General features: G+C 50.1%; 1 protein-coding gene and 1 non-coding gene across 2 annotated transcripts in view; one reads left to right on the forward strand and one right to left on the reverse strand.

Annotated features, from left to right (window-relative positions):
• The first annotated feature begins 2,221 nt into the window (after nucleotides 1–2,221).
• The window catches only part of LRRC75A (leucine rich repeat containing 75A), a 41,019-nt gene continuing 15,863 nt past the window's right edge, over nucleotides 2,222–27,377 (forward strand). The window contains exon 1 of the mRNA XM_012934425.2: nucleotides 2,222–2,607. Within this exon, the coding sequence (XP_012789879.2) occupies nucleotides 2,386–2,607 (222 nt within the window). The 5' untranslated portion in view covers nucleotides 2,222–2,385. The remainder of the gene's footprint in view (nucleotides 2,608–27,377) is intronic.
• Nucleotides 26,758–26,860, reverse strand: LOC129405241 (U6 spliceosomal RNA). Its single transcript, XR_008630424.1, has one exon. It is a non-coding gene; the product is annotated as a U6 spliceosomal RNA (small nuclear RNA).

Genomic DNA, 27,377 nt, shown 5'->3' on the forward strand with positions numbered 1-27,377 from the left:
ATGAGTGTTTGGACTAAGGAAAGAGAAAAACACCTTAAGAGTCAGGAAGAGCTTTGGAATCCCCTAGGTTGTTTTCCCTTTGAACCTGGTGGCCCTCAGGAAGGGCTTTCTTATGTTAATTTTGCTACCTGGCTGTATGTTGCCTAGGGGACAAGGTGGGAGAGACAAGTACAGGGAGAGACTAGAGACTAGAGACTAGAGAATCCAGAGGGATCCAGTAGATCCAGAGAGAGGAGGAAGCTGGGAGTGTGGGAGAGGAGAAAGATGGAAGATTGAATAAATGGTAACTAATCAACAACCAGCTTGGTCCTCATTCTTCCTTCACCCGTCCTTGGCCAACAGCTGTCCCGATCCAGTCCATACACAGGGGTTCCAGAGCACCGAACACGGGCGGTGAGACAGAGCCACCCGTATAGCCTGCCAGTGCACACGCCCATCGGTGAACCTTAGTTTTTTACTATTTATTTATTTTTATTTATTGATTGATTTAATTTTTATAAGGTAGTTCACAATATTTGATTACACTTAATATTTGAACACCAATCCCACCACCATTACACCTTCCCACATTTTGAATGTTTCCATCCTGAACCCCAACCCCTGCCCCAAAGTGAACTAAAATAACATATTTTGTATTGTTTGTTATGAATAAACCGCTGAAAATGCTCCAAAGAACTTTCTGTAGGGGTGAGTGTGTGAAGATTATTGTATTTCACTCAAGGGCCATTAAGCCCTTCTATAATAGACTACTAGTATGTTGTTAAATTAAACCCCACCTAATGTGGTGCACTACTCTTGGAATATAAGTGGTGTGAAGTATGATATCACGTGGTTAAAGGATTTCAGCTGCTGGGGTTGGGTCCCTCAGGGTGGACCCAGCATGCACATGCACCATTTTATGCTCTCTTCTGAGAGAGGACAATGAGTCTCTGGGTCCTGCTGTTGATGAGATTATCTGGAGCCTGCTTGGGAAAATTCTGGGGGAAGCCTCATCTCTACCTGAGATAGATGGGTACTCTCTCTCTCTCTCTCTCTCTCTCTCTCTCTCTCTCTCTCTCTCTCTCTCTCTCTCTCTCTCTCTCTCCCACTATTGACAACAGAAGACAGAAGAAAGAACGAACACTTCCCCATGCTCAGCACTCAGTATGTGGTGGGCCCCAAGCCTCTGTCATGTAAGATTCGGCTCTTCTGCTCTACAGTCACACTGTGCTTTCACCCTGGCAACAGTCAAGGGCACACCCCTCCCCTTGCCCCTCCTGCAGGCCTAGGCCAAGAACAAATTCTCCTGGAGCAGTAGTCTGCAGTGTGGGACTGGAGTATTAGCTTCTGGCTGGACTCTGGTTAACTTTCCAAGCACCTTTAGGAGAGGGGGAGGGGAGATCTGTCTCGGAGCAATAGGAGTTTGTGCGAAGATCAAATTGGAACTAATCATAACTTACCTCTGCTTCTTTGTACCAAAATTGCCCCAGACTGTTCTCCAAGAGGTGAGAGAGGAAGAACAAAAGACGAAAGACTGGGAAGCAACAGTCGGATTGTTTCCATAAAGGACAAGCACATAGCACACAGCCTTGCACACGGCTTTCAGATTCACGCGGCCACCACCACGACCTTCTCCCACCCCACCCGCGGTCAGAATCCAAAAAGGACTGCGAGAAACGCACATCTCGGCCCTTCCAGACTCGCATTCCTTGGGCTGGGGCGGGGCCCGGGGGACTGGGTTTAACTGGCGCCGCAGATAACTTGGGCTCAGATGCCAGGAGGAGAGCTGACGACCCCCTTACCGGGCCGCAACGCCCACCGCCTTCTCAACTTTCCCTTCCTCCGTTCCCCGCGGCTCCCGGCGCGGTCTCCGTGGCCTAGGAGGGGGTGCTGGGGCCCGAGCTGGCCGCGGAGCAGCGGCCGGGCTGTTCGGCCGAGGCGGGAAGGACCCGGAGCTGGGCGGGCGGCCGGCCAGCAGGGGGCGCGGGACGGCGTGGGGGTGGCGGCCGACAGGCGGGAAGGAGCTGGGGGTGGGGGTGGAGGGGCGCGGGGCTGGGCCGGGGGGCGCGGCCGAAACGCGGGAAGGAGCCGTGCTGGAGCGCGCGGCCGGAGCGCGCGGCGGGGGCGCGCAGCGGGGGCGGGCCGGGCTGGAGCGAGCGAGGAGCGCGCCCGGGAGCGCGCGGCGGGGCGGGCCGGGCTGAGTGAGCGGGGAGCGCTCCCGGGAGCGAGCGGGGCGGGGCGGCCTGGGCTGGAACGAGCGGGGAACGCGCCCGGGAGCGCGCCGGGAGCCGCGCGGAGCCGCCGCCGCCCCCCCGCCGCCCGCGCGCAACAGTTCCCTCGAAGTTACGGCCCTCGGAGGGGCGCCGGCGGTCTGGCGGGAACGAGGCGTGCGGGGCCGGCGGCGGCATGGGCACCCGGCAGACCAAGGGCAGCCTGGCCGAGAGAGCCGGCGCCGCGGCCGGCCCCCGCCGAGAGCGGCCCGACTTCTGGGCGTCGCTGCTGCTGCGCGCCGGGGACAAGCCGCTGCCCCCCTATCAGCGGCGCGTCGGCATGGTCCAGGAGCTGCTGCGGATGGTGCGCCAGGGCCGGCGGGAGGAGGCGGGCACGCTGCTGCAGCACCTGCGCCAGGTGAGCGCGGCGGGGGTCCCCGAACCCCAATGCCCCCGGAGGGGATCTCGATCCAGGCGGGCAGCAGGTGCCCGGCGCGCCCTGGACTGAGAGGCCTCCGGGCAGAGCGGAGGAAGGCTGGCCCAGGGGAGGCCCGAGCAGGGGAACCTGTTGGAATTCGGTCCCCGCCATCAGTCCTCGGCGACGAGATCGTCCCCAGGGATGGTTGCGGGGTGACTGACTGAGAGACGTCTGGTCTGGATCAGGGCGGTTTCCCCCCATCAGATCTACCCACCGAGAACACCCTCTTCCGAGGGTCCTCGGGGTTGTGCTTTTGTCAGCTGAATCTGATTTTGTGGGGTTGGCGTGGCATCCCACGGCATCGTCCCTGGGACCGAGGAGGCTCGATTCAGCCCGCGGGGAAAGATGAGTGAAAAACTGAATTTGGTTTTTTGTACACCTTCCTGGCTGGCTGGCCGGCTGGAACTTCCGGGCTACCAGCGAGCTCCCCGGGCCTGGTTAGGGACTGGACACATATCTGGCCCTTCCCCTCAGCTTGGGGGCTGCTCTGGGGCGGCTGCTGGATGCCAGCTCTCAGGCTTGTCCTCCCTTCACACTTCAGTTGGAAGAAGCGGGGATCTGTTTCATGGAGCATGCCAAGCTCCCTCCTGCATCACTGAACAGGTTTCTCAGTCAGTCTCTGGGGTGTGGCCAAGTGCAGGCCCCATATCTTGTTGGATTGACCAGGTGAGGGAGGCAAGTCTTGGATGGTCTTTCTGGAGTTTTCTCCTCATTTATGAAAGTGACAGAAGAATACCTTGAAGAGCATGTTCCTGGAGAAACTTCCAAAATCGAATGTTATGCGCAACCTTCCTGGATTCTTGTAGCACCCCTCCATCACCTCCAGCTGGGCGCTGCGAATGTTTTTCTAGGTGGGCAATACTGCAGTGACAGGGAAGCTGACTTGAGGGAAGATGTGGGCGTTCCACTCTTGCCTGCTTTTCCAAACAGCTTCTGGAATGATGTCTGAGATGCTTCTGAATCTCCAGGTACCTCTGAATCGAATCACCAAAGGAAGAGGTCATTATATGCCACATAACTTCAGCAGTGTGTATGTCTTTGTCTTTGGAAGATTAGAAACTAGTGTATCGCCTCAAGGAAACTCTGTTGCTTTTGAACAGCATAATAGATTTTCCAGACCTTCATATCCCACTTGCACACTAGGAAGTAAGATAGTTTTACTTATCATGTGATATGTGTCCCCCCCACACACACACATTGGAGTGGGGGAGATGGTAACAAGCCCTTCTTGGTTGGCAGTGAAGGAACAGAGGAAAGTCAGTGTTCTCCAAAGCCAGTCACTGGGGCCTGCAGGAAGCAGACACCGGATTCCTGAGTCCTCTGGAAGCCGGGCTTCTCCCTGACTTTTGGAGAACTGCTATGTTCCCATGAGAACCCCCAGAGAAATTTGAAGGCAGGGAGCATTTCCTAAGAACTGTAGGTCCCCTGGCATTTAGACACCTAAGTGGGCAGGACCGGGAAGGTGGCTGGGAGCAGGAGGAGGCTGCCAGACGTCCCCTGCTCTATGAGAACAGGACAGCCTGCCCTCCAGCCCAGGCCTGTCTGACCTCTGGCTGGTGGGCCTCTGGAGCCAGCAGGGGATCTGCCGAGGGACCTGGGAAATACAGATCAGGACTGTCCAGGAAATGGCTGTAGGCCGTGAGCAGTGTAGGGGCTGGAGCCTATCACCAGGTTTCTAAATGTCCCTGAGCCACAGAGTCTGGTTTCTAGGAGCCTGAGACTAGAGGAAGGAGAGGCTGCATCTGTGTGCTGCTCTGAAGGGACTTTAGCTCAAACCGTGTTTCCTTTCCCGTCCATTCCTCTAGAGTCCTGGTGGTGATGTGCAGAAAGGGCCTGAGCAGTCACTGAGAGGCCTGAGAATCCTAAGGTGTCTCGGGGGCCAGACAAGGCGTGTGTCTTGGGTAACAGTTGGTAGAGAAAGGCGGGGCATGCAGAGCCTATGGCCAGATGCTATCCTGGAGTTAGCAGCAATGATCAAGAACAGGTAAAAAGTTTTAGCTGCCGGGACAGTGACAGCACCTGGTTTGTGTGTTTTTTGGGATACCTTGAGCTCTCAGAACTTTTTCCAGACAGACACACCAACATACATAATTTTGCAAGAATTTCAAAGGCTTCTAAAAGGTTTCAAAGTTTTTAAACCTTTTCAAAGGTTGAGGATATGCTTGCTCATCTAGGACCACACCTCCCTCTGTTGTAGCGTCAGACTGACTGGAGATCTGGAAGCAGAGACCTTGGGCTATGCCTAGCAGCTGGTACCCCCTTTCTGGGTCACTTCTTTTGAATCCAAGATTTAAGGGGTGATTTTCCTGATTGGACACTCCCTGGCCTACATATGCTTATCACTTACTGAATTAGTGTCAGAAGGCTTTGTTTAAGGTTAAAGATCTGAGCTGAAGTCAAGGGTGCAGGCAGAGTGCCAGGCAGCTTCCCTGAAGGAGCAGAATGCAGCCCCTTACATTAAGAGCCTGAGGCCCCTCTGGCAGCTTGCCTCAGTCTGTTTGACCTTGAACCTGGGAGATAACCTCTGTGAGCTGTTTCCTCCTTTTTCTAAGAATAACTGGGGGAATGAATAGAGCAAATACTACAAAGTGTGTGAAATTGTGTGGGTTCTGCAAATCCAAACTCATCTCACAGTGCCAGGGATTAGAAATTCAAGAGTCTGCTCTACTTTGAGTCTGGGCAGGACCACACATTTGGATTCTGTCTACCTAAGAGGGCTTAGTCCAAACCAGAAACATGCTACATGTTTAGAAACAGTCTGCACCCAGTGCTCATAGCATAGAAGCCTGCTATGGAGAAAAGTGGCCATTTGGCCCCTCTTCCTGCAGACCTTCCCCTCCTGCCCCTCACCCCAACACACACACACACACACACACACACACACACACACACACACACACACACACACACACACACACTGCATCTTTCCCAAAACCTGGGAGGAAATAATCATTACTCAGAGGATGGGCAAGTGCCCAGCTACATGGAACATGGGATAATCAACTCAGCTGTTTCATGTTCCCCCCAAGTTGTAGACATGGGTGTCAGCCAGCTTCCTGGAGCAACAGTGTGTGTGGGAAGTTTCTTTTTAAATTTTTTTTTCTTTTTGGGTCACACCCAGCAGTGCACAGGGGTTACTCCTGGCTCTGCACTCAAGAATTACTCCTGGCGGTGCTCAGGGGACCATATGGGATGCTGGGAATCGAACCCGGGTCAGCCGCATGCAAGGCAAAAAAAAAAAAAAAAAAAACTCGCTGTGCTATTGCTCCAGCCCCATGAGTGGGAGGTTTCTGAGTATATCCTTTTGAGGTAACACCGAACCTTGTTTCTTGCTTCCCCATGTAAAAAAGGTGGCACAGCCTGGTGGACAGAACTGCCCCCTGGTTATAGCCCCACACGACCATGTGTTCTGAGCACTCACTCATGGTCCAGGCCACTGTAACCATCATGGCAGGGTTAACTACATGCCACCCCTGGGAGTCTGAGCTACATCAAGGAATGCAAATAAGAACACTCTGGGACCTGGAGTGATGCACTGGGGGCTTCACTACATGATGGACAGGTGCTTGAGAGGCTCCCTGGGAACAGGACAGGTCTTTCCCCATATAGAAACAATAGAGCAGATTGGCTGCTAAAGGTCACTGTCCCACCCCACTTCACACAGCTCCACCCCCATGCCTCCTACCTAAGAAAATCTTTAGGCGAGCAAACAGGTTGAAAGGCCAAGGAAGAGCCCCATTCTTGGCCTTACTCCGAGTCTTTCTTCAATCAGAATGGATTTCCTTGTTTCCCCTGAGTGTTCCTTCCCTTTCTAAGTTCACCTTCCTGCATCGCAGCCCAGAGCCCCAACACCCATTGTCCTTGTAGATCCCTAATGCACAGCATCCGGGCATCTCTCAGTTTCTCTTTGATGTCCATCTTGCCTGTCAGAAGAAGCCACATATTTCCTGGGAGTTAAGATCAGCCACCACCATTGCCCCTGGCAGGGTCTGGAGCACTCCAGGCTTGTGACATTCTCTAGTAAGCCTGTGTGCTGTGGGGATGTGCCACCACTACCACAGCATGTCTTCCAAAGGCCCTTGCTTCCCTACTACAGCTGTGCATCCGGGGAGTTATTTACCAGACTTGTTAGTGTTGTCATGAGAGCTGGCGCCTTTGCTTTCCATGTGGCTGGGCTCCTAGGAGCCTGTCCGTGGAGTTTGGCTGTTCCTGGCAGCCTGCCAGGCAGTGGTGTTCTTGGAGAGAGGAGTGGCACACCGCCCAGCCTCCATGGGCACCACAGGGATTCCATCTGGCAGGAATAGGCCCAGCCTCTGCTGAGGTGGCAGAGGGGGGCAGAGCCTGATGGACAGGCCTGACCTCAGGGTTCCTCATCTGCTGCTTGTGCTGAATCATGTTTTGTGAATCCATCCACAGAGAGAAACCTTTCTTTTAAAACTCTGCCACTGTCTAGACAGGCGAGGTGCAGGAATCCAGAGCCAGGACCTGCTTGGTTGGTTTCCAGACCCAGGGGTACCGCTGACTCCCTGCATAGTTGGTGGTGCTGTGGGACCTTCAGCCGGCAGGTATGGTAGAGAGCCAGTGAGGACCATTGAGGGGAATAAAGATCTGTCTCCTTGAGATGACCGGAAACTGCCCTGCCCTCTTCCTGGGCTCTCCGGAACCTTGCCTGCACTCTTTCATCTCCCGTGCACTGTGTGGAGGCGGAGGCTACAGGTTTCATGCAGTGGGTACACAGTGGGCTTCGGGAGAGGCTTCTCGGGTGGATATTAAGCATCCCTCAGGCCCGTGTTCCCCTCCCCTGAGACCCCCCTCTGCCCCAAGGCCTCAATTGCATCCACTCCACAGGGGCAGATTTTCCTCCAGTAGTGGCCTACAGTATCCATCGCTCACTTCTTCCCAGTCTCAGCGCCCCTGCGGCTCCTGCACCTCCTATAGGTGAAGGCATCCAGCAGGGGTCTTCCTCTGGAGGCCCAGAGGATGGCCTGCATCTGAGGAGATCCCCTCCCCAAAGCGGGACCTCATTTGGCCCTGGAGCCCACTGACTCCCCCACAAGGAGCAGCATTGCTGGTGGCGGCCTCCAAGAAACAAGTCCGTCCCCTCTGCACACCCTGCTCAGGCCCTGCTGCTGTACCCTGTTGGGACATGGGGAGGCCCGGAAGTAGCCGACACAGTCACCTGGGCTTCATGTTACTAGAAAGATGCACTTTCCATTGGGAACAAGGCTGGGGCCAGGCACAGAGCCCGCCCTGAGCCCTCCTGCCGGCCCTGAAGAGTATCCTTGAAATCAGGAGCATTTCCCAGCCAGTTTAAAAAACTTTTATTTGCACCAACTCCTGGCTACTGCAGCCATATGGAGTTCCACCAAGGGCTGCTACTCAAAAAGACATGGCATTTTGATAATTCTAACTTTATCTTAGCCAAGATAGGTGCCAGCATCCAGCTGAGAGTGGAGAGTCAAGTGTGGGTTTTCTTGCTGTGCTGTCTTGTTTGGGGTCCAAGGCCTACCCCACCAGATCCCCCTTGTTCATGGGTATTTCTGCCTCTCTCCTTCCTACTTCCTGCAGCTTCTCTTTGGGTCTCCCTTCAGACTCCTCTTTTCCTGAGTGAGACAAAGACTTGTCTCGTTAGTCTGAGGGTTTGGTCAGCTTCCCTTGGCACCAGCCAGCCTCCACGTTCCAGGGTGGAAGGAACCTGTGGAAGTTTCCTCAGTGCTGGTACCTCAGGCAGGGGGTGCACGGCAGTCTCCCCTCCCATCTGTCGCAGACTTTCTGGTCCTTTTTTTTTTTTTTTTTTTTGGTTTTTGGGTCACACCCGGCGATGCACAGGGGTTACTCCTGGCTCTTCACTCAGGAATTACCCCTGGCGGTGCTCAGGGGACCATATGGGATGCTGGGATTAGAACCCGGGTCGGCCGTGTGCAAGGCAAATGCCCTACCCGCTGTGCTATCGCTCCAGCCCCAGACTTTCTGGTCCTTAAAGCATCTTCTCATGTCTATGCTCCTGAAATAGCCTTGTGAGATCAGCAGGATATTGTTTAAAGTGAAAAAATGGTGGGGTTCTCTATGTTTGTTTTTGGTATCATAAAAGTGATTCGTGATCATTGGAGGAACACAGGAAATAAGAAAGAAGCAAAAGTAAAGCCACAGGAATTAATTCATTTATCCCAGAATCAAGTGCTTGTTCTTCCAGGCACTGTCGTAGGCACTGGGACTGCCACTGGACACCAAATAGGAATCACGGCCATCCATGCCCATGGTGGGGTGGCGAGGGTGGGAGACGCCACACAGTGTAGCATCCTGGGGACTGGGCCCCTGCCTCCCCCGGCTCAGCCTGGGCTCACCTCTCCTCTGAGATTCTCTGACCTTGGTTTCTCCAGTTTGATTAAAGTAGCCACGGAGGCTCCTGCTGTCTATCAGTGCAGCCCAGTGAGAGGATTTTTCTGCCCTGTATGGGGGGCCTCCAAAGTTCCCTGACAGTACAAGAGCAGAGCCACAGGGAAGGGCTGCTGGTTGGATGCAGCCCGCTCTGTGCACACGCACAGGCAGCCATATGCATGCTGGCTCCAGCCCTGAGCTCACAGCTTGAGCACAGGGACATTTGTCCTCAGGGCAGGGAATGCACTAGAGCCTGGGGGTGGGGGTGGGGCCTGGGGAGAGCCGGGACAGCTGAGTCTGTGGGGAAACAGGACCTGCCCAGTTGGAAGAGGGCCTCTTCCTCTGCCTTGTGGAAGAGGCCAGGGTCAGCTGGTGCTGATGGAGGGGAATGACCAGAGAGTGGCCGGTGCGTGTCACATTCCAGCCCTGGGTTGACGCTAGCCTGCAAGGTAGAGCCAATGGCATGACACTGTGTCCAGCCCTCCTACAGCTCCCTGGCTGCGATGCTGCTGGGCCTGGGAGCTGAAGGGAATCAAGGCCCAGCTCACCTTCCCAGCAGCATGTCCCTCAGCTCAGCTTTTGGTCCCTGCCCCTGGGCACCTGCACCCACAAAGCTCTCCCTGCTCTCTGGCCCCTAACCCACAGCTGCTTTGCCCAGGGAGTTCTCTCTCTCTCTCTCTCTCTCTCTCTCTCTCTCTATCTCTATCTCTCTCTATCTCTCTCTCTCTCACACACACACACCCACACACACACACGCGCACGCGCAATAACAGGCTATCCCAGGCTTTAGGGTTATTCTGAGGGCCACCAGCGAAGGATCAGGACCCAGAAGCTCTCTCCACTCACTTGCAGCCTCACCCACAGCCTTGCTGCCCCTGCCTTGCCCATGTAATCACTGCCTCCTCCCACAGACAGGGTCTGGGCTTCCTCCCACTGTGCAGAGAGCTCAGACTCCCGCTGATTGTGGGCTGTCCAGCATAGCACATCTTACCACAGCCAGTGAGTCTAGCTTTCCCGGGAGCCTCCCTCGGGAGTCTGGCATCCATTTCTGTCTCATTCGAGACCCGTGGGGTGCCTTCCCCCAAAGCTGTTGGGGCCTGGGCTTGCAGACGCCCACTCTGGACTCCTTCGGCAAACTTAGAGTAAGGGAGTGCTTCTGGACTACCTGGGATTCACTCAGGGCTCCAGATGCCTGTACCTGGTGTCGCTTCCTCAGAGGTGCTGAGGGAGCAAGGAGAGAAGAGAGCCCCTGGCCCAGAGCACAGCACAGGGCCAGTCCTTTGAAAGAGCAGTGAGGCCATCTGGATCATTAGGGTCACACTAGTTCTCTCCTGGCTGGTGGTCCTGCATCTCTGCCACTAGGAAACGGGGCTGCAGCCCAGCTGTCCCTGCAGGTCCAGAGTTCTAGATCGGTATCTTCTGTTCCCTGGGAGAAGAGAACAGAGTAAAAGTGTTCCTCTGGTGACTTGGTGAGGAGGCCTGGGCAGTGAGAGGTGTAGACAGGCCAGGGAGGGGCTTGCACAGGTCCCAGACTGGAGCCAGGTCCCTATCTCAAGGGCCTGCCCTCTCCAGTGACCCCCGGAGAAACTTGGAATTGAAGCTTCCAGTGCAAACCCAATGTTCCAGCACTTTCTCAGGTTGGAGCTGGTCACTGCAGTCCCTCCCTCCCTCACCTCAGAGACAGTGCAGGAAAGGACTGGGCTGCCCCTCACCATTGTGTGAGGTAGAGAGGAGAAAGGTGGGGAGTGGTGTGGCCCGAGCCCCCCCCACCCCGTGTGTGCGCCTCCTCCACTCCCCAAATTCGCTAGCTTCACTGCCCCTGAGTCCCAGCCCCGCCGAGGGGTGCTTTCTCGCTTCTAATGGAAGGTGCTGAAGCAGCAATAGGTGAGGCCCAGCCACCTAGGGTCAGAGTGGCAGGAGGGAGCACAGGACCAGAGGCCCCATTCAGCTCAGCCACGCCCCTGCTCCCTGCAGCCTCAGGAAACCCAGGACCTGGGAGCTGGGAAGACCATTCAGCAAGCACATTCTAGCAGGTCTGGAGCCTAGCCCGGGCACAGATAGCATCACAGTGGCATTTCCGGTGGGGGTCCCCAGGGCTCCAGCCCCCATGTCTCAAGATCCAGGAATTCCCCTGTCACCTCCCAGACTGTTTACGTTCCTGCCTCTGCCAGTATGGAGGGGAGTAAGGTCGAGCGTTTCCCACCCCGTCAGTGCCCTCCACGTCTCCACATGATGCCTTCAGTTTTGGTTTTACTTGGACGTTGCTGTCCTAGAAAACATTATTTTATCTGAAGATTTTATTCTCAGCTACAAACCTGTGTTTCCCACTTTCTTCCGGAGTTGTGGCATTTCAGGGGTCAGTGCTTTCTGACAGGGTCCTGTCCCAGTGTTTGCAGTAGCTTCCAGCCCAGAGAGTGGCGAGTCCGGAGGGGACAGACCTGCACTGTGGAAACTGAGGTCCAGGGCTCCCTGATCCTTCTCTCCCAAAGTCACCCAACCAGGGGGAGAAAGTGAAAGTTTAGGGCATGTAGAGTTGGCCGAGTTCACAAGTAGACCCTGAACAGGTGTTCCAAGGGGAGTGGGGGACACTGAGGAGGCAGCGGGGCAGGGCTGCAAGGGAGAGGGGTCACAGGAGTAGGTTTAGGGGAGATGCTTCAGAAAACTGGGAAATGAGGCTGGAGAGGTAGTACAGCAGGTAAGCTTACACAGTTTGCCTGTGATTGACCCAGATTCAATCTCCAGGATCCCATATTGTCCTCTGAGCACCAACAGGGGTAATTCCTGAATGCAGAGACAGGAGTAACTCCTGAGCATGGCCCCAAAACAAAACAAGTCCTATAGAAAACTTGGAAGAGGCTGTAAGGAAACCCAAAGACTGAGGACAGTGAACTGGTATTGGGTGAAGCGCCTCTTGTGTGGTTCACTCAGACCACTCGGTGAGAGCCGTCAAGGGCCATCCTGCAGGGGGAGTCCCAGGGTCTGGGACCCTCAATCATGGCCGTGCCCATGGCTTTGCCCTTTCACCTCAACAGCTCCACTTGAGTCCCTGGACATCGAAGACCCACCCAGTGACCTCCCAGATACGAGCACAGGTCCTCCCTCTCAAGGGAGGAATACTTACTTACTTTGTAGCCTTTAAGGTTTATTCATTTGTTCCTGTTACTTTTGCATGTGGCTCCGTTCCTCAACTTAAAGGCAGATGGGAAGAGGAGGTCTTTTCCACCTGGCTGGGGCCTCTGCTGAGAAGCCCTTGGAGAGAGCAACTGTAGCTTTCTTCCTGGGTCACCTGTCCCCTCCCCACTTTCCAGAGAATGGCGAGTGACTTCGCAAGGACAGGCTATCTCTCTTGCTCATTCCCACTTGAAAGGTCTTGGGGAAACTGGTCAGGAGGAGCAGGAAGGGTCACGGATCCTGGGAGCTCGAATCCTCCCTCTGCACCACTTCCTGCCCACAGTTGGAGGAGACTGGATTTCTTGTCCATTGTGACTCATCTCTGCTCACCCAGATTCTTGGAGATTTTGCTTTGCTTTTGCCTGTGACCTAAAGACTTCAAGTGGTAAAGACCTGTCATTTGTGCAGATGGTTAATTTTATGTGTTTACTTTCCTAAGCAATGGAATTTAGTTTAGTGGGATAAAGTGAAGTCTGGATGTCATTGCAAAGGTGTTCAGATATGATGAACATTTAAATCACTGCACTCCTGAATCCAGTCAGTCCAGCGGATAACCCTCACGGTGTGGGTGGGCCTTGTCAGTTGAAGGTCCCAAGGGGAAAGGTCTCTGGCCTCAGAGAATGAGTTCTGCCTCCACACCCAAGATTATACCAGCTCTACCCTGGGTCTGCAGCTTGCCAGCCTGCAACAGATTTCAGCTTTGCCAGATTCCACAGTGTCTATCTAAAGCCAATTCCTTCAATATCTTTCTCTCTGTGTTTCTCTCGGCCTTTCTGTCGTTCTCTCACTCTTAAACACACGTTTATACACACACACGGTGGGATCTCTTTCTCTCAAGAACCCTAATACAGTTGTCCTCGAAAAGCTGGTGAATGAGAGACATGAGGTTCTGGGTCCCCCATCCCTGTTATTTTAGTACTATGAAGTGAGACACAGTCCTTCTCTATTCCTCACCTTCTTCCTTGGGAAATGAACTTGCCATGAAATCTGATCTCCTTGAAAAGCAGGTTCTTGGTGACCCAGAAGGGTGGTCATTCCTTCACCTCTTTGTTGGTACCTATGATTTCTTGGACAATTGACCACATATTTTATTTACCACAATATTTTGTCTGTGGTAAATTCTGTCCAGTTTAATTTACTACATTTTGTTTGTCGTAAATTCTGTCCAGTTTAATTTTCCACATTTTGTCTGTGGAACCATAGGTGCAAAGAGGTGAAGGAATGACCAAGCAGGTTCTGGGTCACCAAGAACCTGCTTTTCAAGGAGATCAGATTCATGTGCAAGCAAAGGATTCCAGTTATTTCCAAAGTAGAGAGCTCAGGAGGAATGACAAAATGCTGAGAATTTGTGAAATGTAGGATCAGTGGACTCCAGGAATCCTCTGGTCCCAGACTTTCTGCAAAATCCCAGTTGCACAAGATGCTATGGAATGCCACCCCCCTTTTAGGACACAAGAGAGTACAGGTCCTGAAATCTTCAATAGAAGAAAGGTAATGCATAAGAGTTGCACTCCTTGCTTTCAGACCTCTGCTGGGCACCCTTGCTATTTCTTGCTGCTTCCCACTCACCCTGAGAGCTCACTGTGCCTTCCTGGTTTGTATTTGCCTGGGGCCACACAGCAACCCAGGCCTAATTCAGAATGGGGGAGGGGGGATCTCCTGCCCCAGCAGTGAGTCTGGGGAGCACCAAACCCTCCTCAGGCCTATTGTGCCTCCAGCTAGCCATCCTTTTGGTATTTATTTGTTGCTACTGCTGTTTCTGGATTTTAATTAAATTATATGTGGCGGTGGCAAGACATCTGTTTCCAGAGGTCTGTTTCATGCAGAGGGTGTTTGTTAAAACACAAACAGCTCATAGCCACCAAGCCTTTGGCCAAGCATCCTTGCTCTCAGCCTCCCAGCCTGGCGGGGAGGGTGAGTCGGCAGCAGCACTTATCATAGTGAAGGGGGGGACAGGCGCATCCCTGCCATGAGGACTGGCTTGGGTGGCATTTGAGGAGAAAAGTAGATGGGAGGTGCCTGGAGGAACAGTGACCCTGCAGTGAGGCCAGAGACCTCTCCTTCCTTTCTCCATACCCCTCACTTAGCAGGGCAGATTCAGTAGGGAGTAGTGAGTGGCCAGTGACCTCATCAGTTTCTTGACTTCCCTCCACCCCACCCTCCATGAGAGCAGCCCTCCAGGGTAGCAGGTGGCTAGTTTGGGCCAGCTAGATGCCACGGACATCCCCTTGCTTGGGACCTGTTGGGTCCCACTATAGGTTGTGGGGCTAACAAGTGCCAAGTCAGCCAGCACCCAGAAGCACTTTCCAAGGCTGCGACCCGGACCAGGAAGGGAGCACCCTGGATCCCAGCGGAAGGAGAGAGCAGTGTTCCCCTCAGCGAAGCTGCATGCTGGAGGCTTCTGTGACTGGCGTGTACAGTGCTATTCGGTATTTTCTCAGACTGTGCTCTTTGTGCCAGCCACCCCTACACTGTGCCCCCAGAACACAGAATACCACACCTTGAAATCTTCAACCTTATCCCACCTGCAAAGATGCTTTTTCCAACAGAGATGCCGGAAACAGGTCTCAGGGACCAAGCTGGAGCTGTGCCTTTGGGGGTGTGTCTCATCCATTTCTCATTCCCTGTGGAAGTGGACCCAGACACCCCTCCATTTCCTACACTTTGCGGGCAACCCACCTTCCTAAGAGGCAGTTGCCTATTCAGCAAGCAGCTTCTCCCAGGCTGCACCAGCTTACTTCGTGCTTCTCACCTGGCACCTTCCTCTGGCTACGTTCCCCTAACAGTGCCTGACAATTCCCCCTGCTCTGCCCAGCCTCCGAGAAGGTCTGCAGAGTGTCATCAGGGAGGGACCCACTGAATCCCCCAGCTGAGGCCCAGTCCTAGTCAGAGGCTTTGTCCCCTCTCTGAGAATGAGCTACCTCTGATGTCGAGAACCTGGAGGTAAAAAAGAAAGCTGTTCCACTTCCTGCTTGCCCTCTGGGCTCTAACTAATTGCCTTCTGGTGAACTGTCTTTGATCACAACTTCATTAAGGAGCTGTGCACATTCGGCTCGGATGGCTTCAATGCTGAAGCTCTCTACCCTACCCTTGTGGTAATATTCAGAGCTTGCTGGCTCCCTTCCTTTCCTGGCTGGTTCTATAAAAGTTGTCGAGTCATGCCTGGCGGGGAGAGACAGATCCGGGCTGATTTACCATGGGGCCTCCCTCTGAGAATGGGTTAGAACCTTGAGTTTACAAGGGAAGGGGGTGGTTTGCAGTTTAAAATAGCAGGATGCCTTGCAGCCTCCTGGAAGGCTTCTCCCTGCTTTCCCCTCAAATCCTTAAGAAGGGTCATCCCCTCTTCCCCCCCTCACCCATACCCCCCACCAAAACAACAACAACAACAAAAACCAGATGATGAAAATACTGAAAACAAAGACTGATGGACTGTCTTTGTTTTCAAGACTCTCTCGAGACTGCTGGGGCTGCCCTTGGCGCCCCACAGCAGCCAGACTTCCTAAAGGCAGCAAGAAAGCCCCTTCTACCAGAAACTGGGCTCGCTGTGCCTGTCTCATAGAGAAGTGATTTGGGAGCAGACGAGGTGCTGCTTCCACCCTTCCCACCCTGCTTTCTGTACAACACAGGGAGCAATCCCAGGTAGGCTGGTGCCCAGTCAGGCATGGGAAAGCCAGAGACACAGACGGTATTGGGGTCCCTGCGGAATCCATTGTTGGAGTATCAGGATCTAGGCCCCGGGATGGTTGGTGATGGCTCTTCCTGAGATCAGAGCCCCAGTGTTCCATGACTCAGCCCCAAACGGAGTTGCTCAGCAAGACAGAGCCCAAGGACATGAACTCAGGTGATAAAAAGAATAGGGAAGTACCAGGGGCTAAGGCCTGCCTTGCATGCAGCTGACCTCGGTTCTATCTCCAACACTGCATATGGTTCCCCATCACTTACAGGAGCAACTCCCAGCCAAGAGCCAAGACTATCCCCAAGCACTTCTGGGTTTGGACAAAAAAACTATATAAGGGAGGATTAGGGAACTAGCTCAAAGGGTTGCAATGTGTGATTTTCATGAAGGAAGTACTCCATGGGGCCACCAAGCACTGGGTCAGGGTATAGTCCCCATCACAGCCAGGTGTGGCCCCAAACCAAGCAAGCAAACAATAAAGAACATGGGAGACATCATGTTCCCCAACTTTTTCTTTTTTTTTTTCTTTTTGGGTCACACCTGGCGATGCACAGGGGTTCCTCCTGGCTTTGCACTCAGAAATTACCCCTGGCGGTGCTCAGGGGACCATATGGGATGCTGGGATTCGAACCCGGGTTGGCCGCGTGCAAGGCAAACGCCCTACCCGCTGTGCTATCGCTCCAGCCCCACCCCAACTTTTTCTTTTTGGCTTTTTTGTTTTGTTTTGTTTGTTTTGTTTTTTTTTTTTGAGGAGGGATGGGACATCTCCAGCAGTGCTCAAGGCTTACTCCTGGTTCTACACTCAGGGACCACTCCTGAGGGTGCTCAGAGGACAATATGGGGTGCTGAAGTTGAAAGACTAAGGGCTGCAGTACATGTTTCGTATATGGGAGGCCTGAGTTCTAGTCTCAGAACTAGAGGATTTGAGGGGAAGGCAGGGAGCAGTGCTAATGAACAAAAAAGAAACAAAAAAACTACCCAGGCTGAAGAGATAGTACAGTGTGTGGGCTCTTTCCTCGCAGGCTTGATCCCCAGCACCTCATATGGTCCCCTGAGCCTGCCAAGAATGGTCCCTGAGCACAGAAAAGTAGTAAGTCCTGAACATCACCGGGTGTGGCCCACACTCCAAAATAAAACAAAAAACCACAGAGTCAGGCATGTGGACCAGTAGTAGAGTGCTTATCTTGCAAGTGAGAGATCCCGGATTTGATCTCTGGTAACACCTGCCTACCCTCTGACACACTCACCACTGAGTATGGCCCATGCAGAGTACCACACAGCAGTAGTGACGAAAACATGTAAAAACAAAAAAAAATAGCAAACACCCATTCCCCAGCCCTCACCACTGCTAAACACCCTTCTACTCTCTCTGAATTTGAATGTTCCAGATACTTCATATAAGTGGAATTATGCAATATTGATCATTTTGTGACAAATTTATTAGACTTACCATAATATACTCAAGATTTATTTGTATTGTAGCATGTCAGGTTTCATTCCTTTGACTGACTGAATAATACTTCATTGTGTGCATGTAGAGGACCATGTTCTATTTATACGCTCATTCATTAAAGTTAATGAACACCCGAGTTACTCTCACCTTTTGGTTCACTGTATCACTGTATCACTGTCATCCCGTTGATCATTGATTTTCTTTTTTTTCTTTTTCTTTCTTTTTTTTTTTTTGGTCACACCTGGCGATGCTCAAGTGTTACTCCTGGCTCTGCACTCAGGAATTACTCCTGGCGGTGTTCAGGGTTCCATATGGGATGCTGGGAATCGAACCCGGGTCAGCCGCGTGCAAGGCAAACACCCTACCCTGTGTGCTGTCGCTCCAGCCCCAGCCCTGCTCGTTGATTTTCTTGAACGGGTGCCAGTAATGTCTACATTTGTCCTAGCCCTGAGATTTTAGCAGCATCTCTTTACTTGTTCTTCCCAACGGTGCCGCATTGGAGGCTCTTTCAGGGTAAAGGGAATGAAACCCATCATTGTTACTATATTTGGCATATCGAATACACATGGAGAGCTTGCCAGGCGTGGGCAGGATACTCTCGGTACCTTGCCAGGTTCTCTAGGAGGGAGAACTAGGCTATAAGAGGTCACACAGCCACATTCTGCGCGCTTCCGGGAGAGTTGTTTTATAGTCTCAGAATCTTGGCCGTTGATGGGATTACAAGGGGCAGTTTGTAGGTGTAGGTGTGGCTGCCAAGCTACTGAAAAGTGAGGGGTCTGGGTGGAGGAGGCTCAGTCCCAATCTGAGCAGGCTTGGAGATCTCAGCCCCGGGTCCACACACCTGGGTTGCTCTGCTGGTTCCTTCATGCATGAGGCTCGTCTGAGCATGTGGAGAGGGCCCTTGAGCATGGCCTTTTGGTTGTTGTGACTAATGCTGCCATGACATGGTTAGTAGAGCTGAGCTTTCTGTTCTTTGGGATATATACTAGAACTGGAATTGTTGGGTCTTGTAACAATTCTGTTTCTAATTTCTAACCAGAAATTACTCTCCTGCTTGCCACAGTGATTGCACCATTTTATATTCCTACCAATAGCATATTAATGTTCCTGTTTCTTCACAAACTTGCCAACACTACTTGTTTTCTAGTTTTTGGGGAATGGGAGCCTTTTTGACCAAAAATTAGAATGGCCAGAGCAGTTAATTTGTACTGAAGAGAAAGGTTGGTGCTGACAGGGTGTACCAGGTAAAGATGAGAAACTGAGGCACAATTAAGATTCAAGGATAGACCCAAGAATTGGGGGGTAGCAGGTATTGCAAAGTGGTGCAAACTTAGTGACTGAGAAATTGTCACGCTGTCCTCAGCTGCTCTTTGTGCTGCCCTGTGTGTTGACTAGATGCAGGTAAGAAGGGGAGGGTATGTCAGGGCTTGTCTGGAATGACAGCTGGAAGCCAGTGGCCAAAAGAGTCCAACAACATCTGGGCAGAGAAATCACCTAAAGCACATCTGTGATGCTGACACCAGAAAGTAGCTGAGTAGTGATTTAACTTTGTTTGTTTGGGGGCAACACCCAGTGATACTCAGGGCTAACTCGACTCTGCTCAGGGGTCACTACTGGCAGGGCTCAGGGAACCTTATCAGGTTCTGGGGATCAAACCTAAGTCAACCACATGCAAGGCAAGTACCCCATCCTGCCCCCTCTGGCCCCTACTCAGTGATTTTTTTTTAAATTTTGAATATTTTTATTTTTAATTGAATTGCCATTAGATGCACAGTTACAAAGTTGTTCATGTTTGGGTTTCAGTTATACAGTGTTCCAGTACATGTCCTTTCATCAGTGTACATTTCCCACCCCCCATGTCCCCAACTACCCTCCCTCCACCTCTATGGCAAGTACTTTTCTTCTCTCTCTCTTTCTCTCTCTGTCTCTGTCTCTGTCTCTCTGTCTTTGTCTCTCTCTTTTTCTCTCTCCCTTTCCTTTTGGGCATTATGGTTTGCAATAATGACAGGCTATCATATATATCCCTTTACCTAACTGCCCTCACACACCCACATCCTTGTGATAAGCTTTCAGCCATAGGCAAGTCCTCCTGGACCCTGTTTTTTCTGTCCTTGGATATTAGTCTCATAGTCAATGATTTTTGAAGGGAATATCTGACTATCCGGTTGTCTATGGCTACCACCTAACAAAGTATTTTTCAGAGTGGCAAAAGCTCAGAAAAGAAACTAATATGAGAGCTAGAGAGAGTACAGCAGGTATGTCACTTGCGTTGCAGCCAACTGAGGTTTGATCCCCAGCACTACATATACTCTCCTAAACCCCTCCAGGTGTGAGCACAGAGCCAGGACTAAGTCCTGAGCATAGCAGGGGGTTGGGGGTAGGGAAAGAAAGAAAGAGAAGAAACAAACCAATATGTGCTCCTCCCAAGGGTAAAACTGGAATCTGATGACAGCTTTTGCTTCCTGTCAGTCCCAGCATTTTACAAAGCTGTGTTCCAGGGGCTGGAATGATAGTACAGTGGGTAGGGCATTCATTTTGTACGCAGTCAACCTGGGTTTGATTCCCAGCATCCCATACAGCCCCCTGAGCACTGCAAGGAGTAATTCCTGAGTGTAGAGCCAGGAGTAACCCCTGAGCATCACCAGGTATGACCCAAAAAGCAAAATCAGGGGCTGGAGCCATAGCACAGCTGGTAGGGCGTTTGCCTTGCGTGTGGCCGACCCGGGTTTGATTCCTAGCATCCCATATGGTCCCCCTGAGCACCACCAGGGGTGATTCCTGAGTGCAGAGCCAGGAGTGACCCCGGTGATTTGCCAGGTGTGACCCAAAAACCAAAAAAACAAACAAACCAAAAAGCAAAATAAAAAAAAAAAAAGCTACATTCCAGATCTGAATGAAAGGAAGAAAAAAAGTGCAGTTTAGGCGGGAGAGCACAGTTTGTGCAAGTGTGTGGGCTGGTGCTGCCCCATCCCAGCCCTGGAACTGCCAAGGAGTGCATCCGCCACACACACACACAAAAAATCTTAATGCAAAATATCAAATTTTATTATCCACAGTGTTTTTTTGTTTTTTTTTTTTTTGCTTTTTGGGTCACACCTGGCGATGCACAGGGGTTACTCCTGGCTCTGCACTCAGGAATTACCCCTGGCCATGCTCAGGGGACCATATGGGATGCTGGGATTTGAACCCGGGTCGGCTGCGTGCAAGGCAAACGCCCTACCCGCTGTGCTATCTCTCCAGCCCCTATCCACAGTGTTTAGCACTAACTTACAAAAATGAAAACAAGTGTCTAAATTCTCTAATTCTAGCTATAAAGACCCAGGAAAAGTGGGTGGAGGTATTAACAATGAGTCTAAATTTTCTAGTAACTGACAACCCCACCCCTTGGGTGGGGCCATTACTGATAGTGGGGATGGCCACACCTGGTGTTGCTCAGTGACAGTAAGGTGCCAGAGATCAAATCTAGGAGCCATGTCCATAGCCCGGGATTGGCCCTTAAATGCTGCCCTAAGGTTCCCTAAGGTTCCTTTTTCACTTGAGTTGAAAGTGTGAAACCAAAGCCCTGGGTTTGATGTCACTGCTCCCAGGCACCAGCCATGGATCTGGGATGAACTTTCCTTCCTGGGCCCCTCGGCACCTCCACACAGAGCACAGACAGGAAGCCTTGCTGAAAGGTTAGAATAATACAGAAAAGTGGGACTTGCTCTGCTCCCAGGGTCCCAAAGGGAAAGCTCATCATATCTTAGGGCCTCCCCCATTTCTAACCAGGAAGCCTGACCCTCAGGACCCCTTTCTCCCAGAGGACCCTATTCTCCTAACCTCATGATTCTCAAACTTTTGTACTCTTTTTAAAATATTTTTTCTCCACCTTCAATGAACCCAGTATCCCTAAAAAAAAAAAAAAAAAAGAAACAGAAAAAAGTTTAGTAACTAGGAATTCTCTACTTCCTTTGAATGAAAATCTGGTTTTCAAAGGTGGTGATAGGTTTGTTCTAATTTTATTAATAAAGTGAGGTATTGTCTTAAAAAATAAATAAAATTTAAAAAATAAAATAAAATATTTTTTCTCAGAAGGCTAGATAGTACAATGAGTCAGTTGCTTGTTTTGCATGTGGCCAGTCCAGGTTTGATCCCTGGCAATGCATGCATAGGGTCCCCCAAGCACTACCAGGAGTGATTCCTCAATGTAGACTAAGGAATAAGCCCTGAACACTGCCAGGTATGACCAGATTTCCCATCCTCACTCCTCTCTCCTCTAAAAAAATTATTTTCTAGGACTTGAGAGATATTATAGGAGGTAAGGCATATTTGCCTTACAAGTGGCATGGCAGCCAACACTGGCACCTCATACAGTCCCCTCAGCACCACCAGGTGTGGCAAAAATAAATTAATTAAATAAAAATCTTTTCTAGAGGCCAGAGAGATAACATAACCAGGAAGACACTTGCCCTCCCCATAGTTGACCTAGGTTTGATCCCTCGCATCCCCTATGGCTCTTTGAGCATCGCCATGAGTGATGCCTGAGCAGAACCAAGAATAATTCCTGAGCACAGCCAGGTGTGATGCCCCCTCCAAAAAATTTTTTTTTCTAATTGGGATATAGTTGAAAAATATGTAAGTTTGTAGTGTACAGCATGTAGATTTAGTAATGACTGCAATTTGGTTGCCATTGTAGCATCTCTGTTAATTATTTAACAAAATTATTTCTTGTAGTAATGGGAACAATTCAAATCTAGTTTCTTAGGGAGTGTAATGTTCACAATATTTATTTATTGTCTGCAATCACTGTACTGTGTATTGGGTCTCTAGGACTTACTTCCCTGTTTGTGCAAGAACATCCTTAAGTAGTATCTTCCATTCCGTCAGCCCCAGCCCCAGGGAACCTTTATTCCACTTTTCTTTCAAATTTGTTTCTTTTTAGATTCTAGACATAAAAGATATAGTGTGTGTTTGTCTCCAACTTAACTCACTTAGTATAATGCCATCAAATCTCATCCCTGTTGTTGCAAATGATCAGATTTTCTTGTGGTTGGGTAATATTTCATTGTATATCTTTGGATCACATTTTCTCTTTTTTCTTCTCTTAATTTTAATTAAAAATTAGGCACTGTGACTTACAACATTGTTCCTAATGGCATAGTTCTAGGCCTACAATGTTCCAATGCCAATTCCACCACCAAGGTCCCCCATCCTTCCATGAATGTTCCCAGGGTCCCTCCCAGCCCCAACCTGACTCCTTGGCAGGCATTTAACAAGTTTATTTCATATAACTTTCTCCAATAAAATTTAAAAGAAATGGCAAATGGAATTATCAGAAAAATAAACCAGCAAAACTCAATTTGAAATGATTGATTGATTGCTAAGTGATTTTAACCAATATAAATTAGACATTAATTCATCATTAAAAATATATTAAGTCCCTTAGCAAGCTAGGAGTAAGTATACCTTACTTAGTCTAATAGAGGGCAATCATATGCACTATTGGTGAGTGCCACATATTGGGAAGTTTGTCTTGTCCTTTCCCTAAACTGCTCTCTTTCCATGAAGCTCTGTATAAAAAGATTCCTTCAAATCTGAATGATTTGATAGAGTGGATAGAGTATTCTTGGTGAGGTGTTCCTTTCATTGAGATTTTAGACTATATTCCTCCTTACCTCTTCTTGTTTAGAGTCTCACTTGATAGGTCTGCTGTACATCTTATGGGCTTTCCTTTGTATGTAAGTGATGCTTTTGACCTTACTGCTTTCAGAATTCTGTCTTTGTTTCTGGATTTTTGTCATTTTGAGTACAATGAATCTTGGAGTTTTCCTAGTTCAGTTCTATTTTTACTGGGACCCTTCGGGCTTCTTTAATCTCAGTGCCTGTAGTCCTCAATTCTGGAAATTCTCATAGATGATTTCTTTAACTATTGTACCTTCATCACATTTGCTTCCTTTTTCAGTGACTCCAGTGAGCCTTATATTGTTCTTTTTTTTTTCCTTTTTGGGTCACACCCGGCAGTGCTCAGGGGTTACTCCTGGCTCTGCACTCAGGAATTACTCCTGGCAGTGCTCAGGGGAACCATATGGGATGCTGGGAATCGAACCTGAGTCGGCCGCATGCAAGGCAAAAACCCTACCCGCTGTGCTATCGCTCCAGCCCCATTATATTGTTCTTCTTGAACTATCCTTCAGTTCTCTGGTAAGCTGCTCATTTCTTTTCAGACTATTTTCCATCTTCTGCTGTTTTCTGTTGGTTTCCTCCTTGGAGCTCCTCAAAATTTTGTTCCACTTCTGTTGTTCTGTTACTCAGAGCTCCTAGTGACATCTTTATATCTTCTACCATGCTTTTCATTTCTGTATTTCTAAAGTAGTAGTTTTTTCGTTTTGATTCTTATACTTTCTTGTGCTTTGGTGACTACTTGTGCTATCATTTCTTTTAACTTTTTGAACATACTCATCATAGTGTCACTGAAGGTGTGTCTGAGGATTCTGTATCTTTGATGATTCTGTTTTCACTCACTGAATGTGTTGGGCTGTGTATTTTCCCCATTGGTTTTCTAGTGTTCTTGCTGCTGGGGGGGCGGGGAATGAGTCTTTGTAATAAGACCCCCCTGGGAAATGCTGGGGGATTCAGCAGAGGTTGCTGTCTGTCTTCTTTGCCCATCTTCCACCAAATGACAGGAAGCAGAGGAGTAATACTCAAATGACTGTGAGTAGAGGAATAGAGTGTTAATTTGTTGAATAGACCTGCCCTTCAGGAGCCTAGTGTGGGCCTTTAATATGGATCAGGTCAGGTGTGGAAGCTTCTGGGAGCTAGCCAGAAGGGAAGGGCTCTTTCTCCCATTCTGGATGAGGTCCAGTGACCTCAGCTGAAGGTGAGCCTCACCTGGAGCTACAGTCAGGAGGTCAGGAGGATCACATTTTCTTGATCCATTCACCATTGAAGGACACCTGTGTTTCCAGAGCTTACTGTGAATAAGGCTACTATCAACATGGCAACGCATCAATCTCTTCAACAGCCTGTTTTCATTTCCTCTGGATGTCTACTGAAAGTGTGGTAGCTTAATGGTATGGTAGCTGTTTTTCTTTTTGGCATTTTGGACCATGCGTGCCAATGCTCAGGGTCACTCCTGGCTATGGACTTGAAATTATTCCTGTTGGTGCTCTGGGGACCATATGGGATGCTGGAGATCTAACCCAGTTCAGACACATGCAAGGCAAATGCCCTACCCACTGTATTACTGCTCCTGCCTATCTTTTTCATTTTTTTGAAGAACTTTTAATCTCTAAAATTACTGATGACCTCTTTACCTGTGTGGTTTATAGCTAATGAATGCATTTTACTATATTAGAAATCTAAACTGTTTTAAAGATTTGGTAATTCATTTAAAATTAATAAACTCATATTAAAAATCAATTATTGCTCCCCACCTTGATGAGGCCCTGAGTTGCTACCCACGAACTGCTCCTCTGGCTCCTGAACGGCCATGATCCCAGAGGCACACATACCAGTCTCGGAACCCAGTGGCTTTTGGCATAAATCCCTCCAGACTTTTTAACTAAAATATCAGAAATCCAAAATCTCGCAGCTGCTACTGCAGTCGCATGATATCATATACTCTTCATAATCAGCAATAGAAAACAAATTATCTAATGATGCCTTTTCAGGAGGTCTGATTGTTGGGGAAAATTCCAAATAATAATGGTGGTTCTTTCGTCAAAATATTGAATGTGATCAAAGTGGAGAGAGAGTAAAGTGGAAATCGTCTGCCAAATCGTCGTGCGGGGTGGGGGGTATACTGGGGTACTTGGTGGTGGAAAATGTACACTGATAAAGGGATGGGTGTTTGATCATTGTATGACCGAGACTTAAACTGTGAAGTTTTGTAACTGTGCTCAGAGTGATTCAATAAATTTTAAAAAATATAAAATATTTACAAAAACAACTTTACTGAGCCAGGAATGTGGCTCAGCAGTACAGCATATTTCTCACTCATGTGAGGCCCTGGGTTCAGTCCCCAGCACCACAAAAACATTTTTTTCACAAAAAAAATGTGAAAAGGGTAATGTTGGTTCAGAGTTTTGTGAATCTCTCTAATATGGAGCTTACTCAGGGATGAGATTCTTCTACCTTCTGCATGTGTTTCTCTATGGTAGTTTGTTTTGATTGAAGTCTGTGAAGGAAAGCTGACATCTGGCGCATGTATCACTAGAAAACAGCAAACTCCAAGAACCTGGGAAAGCATTTCTGGTGCCTCCTGTAATCCCCAATAAATGCTGTTGTCCCAACTTTCCTGCGTGAACCTCTGCTCAGATTTGACCCGAGAAGTCCAACTCAGCCCAGGCCGCTTCTGTCTCTTCCCATTGGAATGAATTCCCAAGTTGCAGTTGTTGCATCAGGCTCCTTCTGGTCCCGACAGTCTCCAGGCCATATTGCCCGTTGACCAGTTACCCCTGCTGATGTTCCCAGGTGTTGTGAGGAGAAGCCATCCACATATACGGTCCTGGAGTGGGGTCCAGGACTGTCCCAGAACCCTGTGCTCTGCAAGAGAACACAGCCCATGGCCAAGGCGGTGCCCTGGGTGGGCTCAAGAAGCAGTTCTTTGTCTTTGTTCTGTACGTGCAGCGCGTGCCTCTCCCTGGTCCCCTTTTGTCCCTTCCAGAGAGCCAGGGCAAAGTAGAGCTAGAGGCCATGCTGAGCAGCTGCAGTGGAGTCCTGGGGTGAAAAGTGGGGACACATTCTCCCAAACAAATAGGCTCAAGGAAGGCAGCAGAAAGTGGCCTGGCATCCCAGGACATAAGTGTCCCAGAAAAGCACGTACATTCCAAGGGCTTGCATGGGGTTGAAATAAAGAAACAAATAATAAAATATGCAGCAGCCCTTGTTCAGTCCCTATCTGGTTTCCCTGTTGCAGCTTCTTACAACCCAAAGCCTTCCTTGGAAGGAGGACCTTTGGGAGCCCCAGCCCAGCTGGAATTCACAGGGTGGCAGGTGGAATTCAGAGAGCAGAGCTACATTTGTCTTCCTGGGACAACCCCCTCATCCTGCCTCCCCTCCGAAGCCACTCCTTTCTTTTTTTTCCTTTTTTTTTGGGGGGGGTCACAACCGGTGATGCTTTGGGGTTACTCCTGGCTCTGCACTCAGGAATCACCCCTGGTGGTGCTCAGGGGACCATATGGGATGCCGGGAATCGAACCCAGGTCAGCTGCATGCAAGGCAAACTCCCTACCCGCTATGCTATTGCTCCAGTCCAAGAATCACTACTAATAATGTAAAATTGGAAAAAAAATCAATTTATAAAGGACCAGTTAATAAATGATAAAATACAAATAAAATAGTATTGGCATAATATACCAGTATGAATCACTAGAATTGTGTAGAATTATATACACTGGTATAGGGCAATCTCAAAGATAAATATTTTATAATAAAAAGTATGGAATGCTTCACGAATTTGCGTGTCATCCTTGCACAAGGGCCATGCTAATCTTCTCTGTATCGTTCCAGTTTTAGTATATGTGCAACCAAAGCAAGCATGACACCTGCATCTTGCCACACCTGGTTTAGTGACAAGATTTATTTGCTTGCAGTGCTAGGCAGCAGCTCTCAGCCTCACCCCCACAAGGGATACGCTCTGCCATTGGAAGGCATCTCTGATCCCTAGAGACCAGCGATTCCCTGGGCCTTCCATGTGCTGGGAGCAGCTCATTTCACTATATTATTCTAGGTTCTTGTGGAACCTATGAGTGGAAAAGAAAAGACCCAAGATTACGTGTACATGGAGCCCTACATAGACCAATGTGACCTGCAGCAACTGATTCCAGGGAGGGTAAATAGTCTCCATGGAGGAAGCATGTGTTTGGGGGCCAGTGTGGGGGAGAGCTAATTTGGGAGGGAAAAAGAACAAACAAATGGTTTTTAAAAGAATTTTGTGGGCTGAGGAGATGACTCAGGCCATACCTTCCAAGCAGGAGGCCCAGGGCTGGTCCCCAGCACCACACAGTCACACCATGGGAGTTTTCCCTGAGCACTGAGCCAGCTACTGCTGAG

The sequence above is a fragment of the Sorex araneus genome, chromosome 5, assembly GCF_027595985.1.
Source record: "Sorex araneus isolate mSorAra2 chromosome 5, mSorAra2.pri, whole genome shotgun sequence".
NCBI lineage: Eukaryota > Metazoa > Chordata > Mammalia > Eulipotyphla > Soricidae > Sorex > Sorex araneus.